This window comes from Setaria viridis, chromosome 9, assembly GCF_005286985.2.
Source record: "Setaria viridis chromosome 9, Setaria_viridis_v4.0, whole genome shotgun sequence".
Classification (NCBI taxonomy): Eukaryota; Viridiplantae; Streptophyta; class Magnoliopsida; order Poales; family Poaceae; genus Setaria; species Setaria viridis.
Genome location: NC_048271.2, coordinates 49936514 through 49943997, shown reverse-complemented (window position 1 = coordinate 49943997; position 7484 = coordinate 49936514). Strand labels below are relative to the sequence as shown.

At 57.0% G+C, this 7484-nt stretch overlaps 1 protein-coding gene across 1 annotated transcript; it reads left to right on the top strand.

Moving 5' to 3' along the window:
* Window positions 1–4491: 4491 nt before the first annotated feature.
* LOC117839457 (U-box domain-containing protein 75) lies at window positions 4492–6740 on the top strand. Its single transcript, XM_034719793.2, has one exon. The coding sequence runs from the start codon at window positions 4871–4873 to the stop codon at window positions 6248–6250; it is 1380 nt and encodes a 459-aa protein (XP_034575684.1). The 5' UTR covers window positions 4492–4870; the 3' UTR covers window positions 6251–6740.
* The last annotated feature ends 744 nt before the right edge of the window (window positions 6741–7484 follow it).

Here is a 7484-nt window from a genome sequence, read left to right as displayed (position 1 = left end):
GCTCATGTTTAATCCTCCTAATTAGCATCCGAACATTGGATGTGACAAGGTTAAAATTTTAGCTCCCGGTATCCTAACGAGGCCGTAGACGTCTTGCAGTGCACTCTTCCGTGGTCCACGCACCCCCGCCGGGGAGTTGGTGTAGGCGTAGCCCCAGGACCGTGGGATCCATCCCAGCCCGGCGAGTCTCCTACCGGCACGGCAAGGGAACCAATCAGGTCGCCGATCCCCTTCATCCCTTCACCCACCTCCCGTGGCGTCACTGTTATCCCGCTTGGCGCCTCCCTCTCCTCCCCATCTCATGATTCACCTCACGCCATTGAAAGAAAAGGAAAAGAAAAGGAGAGGGGGGAGAGAGAGAGAAGAGATGAGATGGGCGCGGATTGATAGACAGATGCAGTTGCAGGCCGCAGACAAGCAGAACGAGAACCGGACAGGCCGTCCCAGAAAGCGAAGCGCGCGAGTGCCGGGCGTGAGGTCACGGTCAAAGCGAGCGCGCCGGGCAGCGGGCTGCAAAGGTGGTTGGCAGCATCAAGAAATGCCCCTCTCCTCCTCAGTCCCTCCTCGATCGCCCGCCCGCCCCGTCGGGTCGGCCCGTGGATGGGGACGCTGTTGGCATCGGCACATTGGCATGGCGCTGGCGCCGGGACACCACCCCCCATGGACCACATTGACCGGTCAGACCCCGGGCCACGCGGGCAGGCACGCTGCCCCCCGTGCATGCGATGCGGTGCCGCCGGGGCGGTGCGCGCGCTGCGCTCCCTCCTCCCCGTCTCGTGGTGAGCCCCCACCGCGCCGCTCATGCCGCCGATCCGGATTAGGACGCTTTCTTTAATCACCCTGCTGAGGCCACGTTTAGTTCCTAAAATCCCAACTTTAGCACTACGTAAAAAGAAGGTTCCTCGTCATATCAAATTTACGGTACATGCATGGAGTACTGAATGTAGACGAAATCAAAAAATAATTGCACAGTTTTGTTGTATTCTGTGAGACGAATCTTTTGAGCCTAATTAGTCAATATTTAGACAATAATTCACAAATACAAACGAAACGCTACAGTTGTGCTACAGTAATTTTAGTTGTCCAAAGTTGGGCAACTAAACAAGACCTGACTTTTTCTTACATTGCTACTAGATAAATGTGTTGTTTGAGTTTTATAGGATGAAACTCCTTTCACGTATGATAAACTCTCACTTCTCTTCTCTTATAAAAAAATTTACCAAGTATAAAAAAATTTACCAAGTCAGTAAAATTGTTGATGTAGTATGTTAATGTAATGCTCATAAAAATTTTCGTAAAACTTCCACTAAAACTGACCTTACTCACTGATCAATGAAGCGCCGTCCGGAGCCGGGGCTTTGGATTAGCATCTACCGGTGCCGGGGAATCGTGACGATCATCAACCGTGCGGCTAACTTATTGCTGTTGCGCGCGGGCGCCGGAGCGGGGGAGGGCGATCCTCCCTGCCTGCCTGCCGCGCTTTGTTTATGCCTGATGGGTGATGGCCCCCCTGTCATTTGAGCCCTAGTTTTTGAGGGAGCTTTGCTTTCTGCCTCTGCTGCCTCTGGGGAGCAGACCGGCTTAGCAGCGCGGTCGCAGGCTTTGGCGTGTTTTTTAATCGCGGCAAGCGCCTCAAGGACCGTGTCCTAGACACATGCGGATGCGGGCTCGTGGATGCCGAAAACCTGAAAAGAATCTCCAAACAAATGCAGGTTGGACTGCTGGCTTGGGGTCGGCTTTCCCCGCCCCGGTTCAAAAATTGGCCTCCGCAAGGCAAGTAGCCAGTAACCGCTAAACCAGATGGCGAGTGCCGCAGACGCAACCGCCCAATGCAACAGTCCAGTCTACCAAGCCGCAAGGTCCGTCTCGCCCCACCTGAAATGTGACTAAACTAATCTCAACGCTCTCACCTGTCGCCGGAACGCCAGGCTGCATCGGCAGCATTTTGCCATGCTCGGCTGCCCCACGACGACACCGAGCATGGAAGATGGAACTGATACGGGACGCCGAGACGGGGCCTTTTTCTGCTGCCGCCTGAATGCATGATCCTGACTCGTGTCCCGGCCGCCAGGAACGTGGCGCCCATCACCGCGCGGCAAGCGGCGGAGGCGAGGCCCGCGACGCCAGGCTGGGGACGGTGGGAGCACGAGCAGTCGAGCACCAAGCAAGCCGCAACGCGCGAGGCGCCCGCTTTCGCGCGCCCCGGGAGCGGGAGCACGGGCGTACGGCGCGCCTCCTGTGCTCGCACGTTGCCGGGTCAGCGAGAGTCAAGGCCCCGGCCACGCGCAGCCCGGCGCACTGTGTCCCGCGCCAGTGCGCCACCGCTGTCGTGTGCCGCGCCCTGCCCTGCCCTCCTCAGTCCTCACCGCCCGCGGCGGCAGCGGTGCGCACTGTTCCCGGCCTCGGTGTCGGGTAGAAACGACGCCCGCAGTCAGCCCGCGCTCGCGCCGGGACATGTACCCCTTGGCTTCTCCGGCCCCGGAGCCCTCGAGCCGAGCACGCAACGCAAGCAACAGCGCGCGGCACGTCCCTCACTGTGCGGCCACAGTGCGCGTGAGGCTCCTTTTCAAAAAAAAAAAAAAAACAGCGCGCGTGAGGCGCGATGCGTGTCCGGACGGATTTGACTGGTGCGGGAAGCCGACGCGTCTCCGTGCCCGCCTGCGCTCTTCGCCGTGGCGTCCCTCCAGTCGCTAGACCGCGGCGCCCGCGCGCGTTTAATGCGGCGCGCCCGTCCCGTCCGTCCGATCCATCGCCTCGTCCCGTCTCGGGGGCCTTTGACTTGCGGCACCCGCACGCTTGCGCTGCGCGTGCGCACGTCACGTACGTACCCTCTACGGCTGGGGAGCGTGGCGTTGAGGATCACCGGCCAGGTTTAAATTCCTGTGCGTGCCGGGCCGTCGTGGGAGAGAGGACTGAACCGGACGAAACGTCCTGGCCAGGGGCAGCAGCAGCGGTTGGTTGGTTGATTGGTTGGTCAAGGAGCGCATTTTGAAAGCTCGGATGGAGAGGCGCTTTGGGCATGCACGTTCTTCAGGCTCGGCTTTCCAGCCCTGTACTACTAGTGTGTAGTGTGGCCTTCCCCCACTTTGGTTGGCCTTTATGTTTTCGGGCGCCTTTCCCTTTATTGTTTCCTCGTTCCCAAATGATAAATCTTTGCGCCGGTCACGGTCTCGGTCATGGTCGTAGCGGGCTCCAATTAATTGCTGCTAAAAAAGGAGGGGCTCCTCCACCCTGGCGCCGCTGCACGTGTGGTGTCTCGTCTCGTTACCTTTCCTTTTTCCTTTTTCTGCCTTTGGCGTTTCAAGATTTGGTTTGGGTTGGGGGGCTTTGGGTTGCCGTCCTCCCGGCTCCGTCAGCCTAACGCTGACTGTCAGTCAGGGGCTCAGGGCCAAGCGCGGTAGAAAACCCATTCAAAGCGCGAGATACGGCGAATCCACAGCAGCCAGGCCTGTCGAGTTTCTTCTTGACACTCGTGCAGTGCAGGCAGTTTGGTTTGAAAACTCTGTCGAAATCACTCGCGTCTCCCAGTGTGATTTTTATGGTGGGCGCTGGGCAATTAAAGGGCAAAACGGTCAACCAGATTGAAGACGCCCCGTCCGCGTGGCCGTTGCGTACGTAACGTGGTGGTCGCGGGCCACGGAGGGCCCCGGGGGGGGGGGGGGGGGGGGGGGGGGGGGGGGGGGGGGGGGTGGGTTTCAGCCGTACCCTGCTCCTGCGGTCACGGCGACCGGGTGATCTCAGCCCGCGCGCGCACGTGCTGCCCGCGTGCCCAGAGGGCTCTTCGCTGCGCACGCCACGACGTCGTACACAGCACGCACGCTCTCGTCTGGGTCTTCTTCCCCGCCCGTCTCGGCCTTCTTCGTCACCAGCGCCGGCCGCGCCCAGAGAAATGAGAATGAGATGAAAACTGAATCGGGGAAAAGGGAGAAAACACGAGACCCATTTCTTAGGAATGGAACAATGGAAGGCAGAGGTCACATCAGGCTAAAGATGGCCGCCACGCAAATACATGCCGCCATTTTCTGCAAGATTCTACTACATGTGGTACGCCTACATCCTACATCGTGTGCCCCGTAGCTTTTCTTGGTCTTTGCTACTGGCATAGACCAATTTCCCATTTCTGTCAGTAGCGAGAGGAAAAGGAAGCAAAATATCAGAGAAAAGACGTATATAAAAGCACAGGAAAATTGGCGGAGAGAAAGCAGTGGGAGGACAGGGGGTGTGCAGGGAGGCCCGCCACACACGCACGGTGAGTGTGCAAATGGGATGGTCCCCACCTCTCCCATCCAATCCCCTCGCACCCCTGCCCCCCCACACAAAAAAAAAGTAGTACTCCCATCTGGATATTCTTGCTCTCTCTCACACACACAAAAAAAAAAGTCACAAACACACCCAGGCTCCCTGTCCTCTCTCTTCTCCAGTCCACCCACTATAGCTTGGACTAGATCTCAAATTCTCCCACAGTTTCCCACTCCCCATCTCCTCCAACACCCCCCCCCCCCCTCCTCCCCACCCCCCCCAGATCTTCCCCATATCTCTGTGCTGCCTCGCTCGCCGCAATCCACTCCCAATCCAAAACCTAAAAGCTCTCAGCTCCGCCGCCCTGTTCGCTCGCCCGCCTTTTGACTCCCCCGCGCCTAGCTAGCTGCTGTTGCGGAGCAACCCGAAAATCCAAGAAAAGCAGCCGGTCAAGAAAGAGTGGAAGAAAGGAGCGGGGTGATGATGATGGCGATAAGTCTCCCCATGATTCTCCCCATCATTCCGTCGCCTCCGGGGCCTGTGCGCTGCTAAAAAGGGCCTCGCCGTCCGTCGCCGTGGTGCTGGTGGTGGTGGTGCGCTTGGCCGGGGGAGTCGTCGCCGCGCCGCCACAATGCCGCAGTACCAGGAGCTGCCATGCGGCGGGCAGGTGCTCGACATCGACACGGCGCTCAAGGACGGCATTCTCGGGGGCGCGCTGGAGCCCGGGGATGCGGGGGCGGGGGACGCCGGGAAGCAGCCGGTCGAGCTGAGGAAGATGATGGACGAGCTCGACGCGGCCGGGGATGGCGGCGGGGACGAGGCGGTGCCGGCGGTCTTCATCTGCCCGATCTCGCTCGAGCCCATGGTGGATCCGGTGACGCTCTGCACGGGGCAGACGTACGAGCGGGCCAACATCTCGCGGTGGCTCGCGCTGGGCCACCGGACCTGCCCGACCACGATGCAGGAGCTCTGGGACGACGCGCTCACACCCAACGCCACGCTCCGCCAGCTCATCGCCGCCTGGTTCTCGCGCCGCTACACCAGGTTCAAGAAGCGCTCCGCCGACTTCCACGGCCGCGCCGCCGACCTCGTCCACGGCCTCCGGGGCACGGCCGTGCCCAGGAGGCAGCCGCTCAAGGGCCAGGCCCGCATTGCCGCGCTCCGGGAGCTGCGCACCCTCGCCGCCACTCACCAGTCCGTCACCAAGGCCATCGCCGAGGCCGGCGGCGTGGCCCTGTTGACCTCGCTGCTTGGCCCCTTCACGTCCCACGCCGTGGGGACCGAGGCGGTCGCCATTCTCGTCAGCGGCGTGACGCTTGACGCCGACGCCAAGGCTGCGCTCATGCAGCCGGCGAAGGTGTCGCTCGTGGTGGACATGCTCAACGAGGGGGCAGCGGACACCAAGATCAACTGTGTCCGCCTCATCCGCATCCTCATGGATGAGAGGGGTTTCCGGCCGGAGACGATGGCGAGCCTGAGCCTCTTGGTTGGTGTCATGCGTCTCATCCGAGATAAGCGACATCCGGACGGCGTAGTTGCAGGGCTTGAGCTGCTGAATTCGATTTGTGCAGTGCATAGGCCGGCGAGGGGTATGATTGTTAGCATTGGTGCGGTGCCGCAGCTGGTCGAATTGTTGCCAGAGCTGGCAACAGAGTGTGTCGAGCCGGCGTTGGACATCTTGGATGCCCTGTCTGCCATTCCAGAGGGAAGGGTGGCTCTTAAGGATTGCCCGCGGACAATACCCAATGCTGTCCGTCTGCTGATGAGAGTTTCAGAGGCATGCACGCGACGGTCGTTGTCAATGCTGTGGACGGTGTGTCGGATGGCGCCTGAAGAGTGTGCACCTGCTGCCGTGGAGGCTGGGTTAGCTGCCAAGCTTCTACTTGTCATCCAAAGCGGTTGTGCGCCGGAGCTGAAGCAGAAAGCATCTGAGCTGCTCAAGCTGTGCCGGCTCAACTACACTGACACTCTCTTCATCTCCAAGTGCAAACTCACAAGGACAATTCAGTGAGGGATGCAGATGCTGCTGCTCTGTAATTTGATTCGATGATGCGTGGTTTGTCAATTGACCTTGCTGAGTTCAGAGTTTGAAGGAGATGGGATTACCAAATTCACAAATGGTAATGAGCATACATAGATAAACTTGCAGATCTAGCTCTATCATCTTATCTGAAGAGATGCGGGTGGTTGAGCTGATGGCAGACTTAGTGGCTACCATATCAATTTGTGGAGAGATAGGAAGAAGCAGTATAGCAGCAATGCGGCATAATCAGTGGCATGTTAGATGGCAAGCAGGCGGATGTACATGCAAATTGATGTGAATTTGATCAGCTCAATAAGCACTTGAGGCTGGGTGGTAAGTACAGCCAGTTTTGCCATTAGGAGTAGAGAGCATTAAGCAAAACCTGCAAATTTAGATTTTTGGCAATGTGGGTATGTCAGGGCTGTAGATGTTGCTCCCTTCCCTGTAATTATACAGTACTGTTGCTTCGACACCGAAATATACATTGCCATTTCTTGGAAAAAAAATTGAATTGCTCATCTTGATGGCTTACTGCCTAGTCAAATTAGGAAGTGTGCTCTTACCCTGTAGCACATGTTAAAAAATCTCCATGCCGTGTTACTTCTGAAACTGAAATAGTTGAAAGTTGAGGTTCTGTCCTGTTTGTCCTTGTTTTCTTATTTCTCAATGCTACTAGCAACAGTTTACTTCCTCAACAACATCATTACTTGACTAGTAATGTTCTATCTTGAAGTTTCAACATCTGATTTTATTTAACTGTTGTCGCATACCAAGCAATTCTCTTGTTAGATATCAGTCCAACGCAAATGAGAGAATTATGATCTTTTTTGCAAAAAAATTTAGAGAATTAGTATTGCTTCTCTTGCAGATGTTTGAGATGGGATTAAATTCTGCGTGCCAACTGAAGTTGGGTCCAACTCCAACTGAACATCTCATTGAAAATACTCGGTACTGTTATATAATGTTCGAATGACCTGGATTAATATGCAGTAGTATTCATGTCCTTGCCTGGCTGCATTCTACCTGCATCCTGGGAAAGCGGGTCTTATATTTCACATCAGGCTATCCACCATCAAGATGTCTGTATTTTAGCCCCCTGCTTTTCCACTCCTAGTCAGCGAGGCCAAAACTAAAGCCGTGGGGGCAGCACAGAGCCTACTAGGGCCGTCCATGATTGATCATAGCGTCAGGCTTTTGCTTTCCGCGGCCAAAACTTTGCAAA

Bases quoted from the DNA above. Each gene is read 5' to 3' on its own strand.
- LOC117839457 (XM_034719793.2), top strand. From the start codon at position 4,871: ATGCCGCAGTACCAGGAGCTGCCATGCGGCGGGCAGGTGCTCGACATC.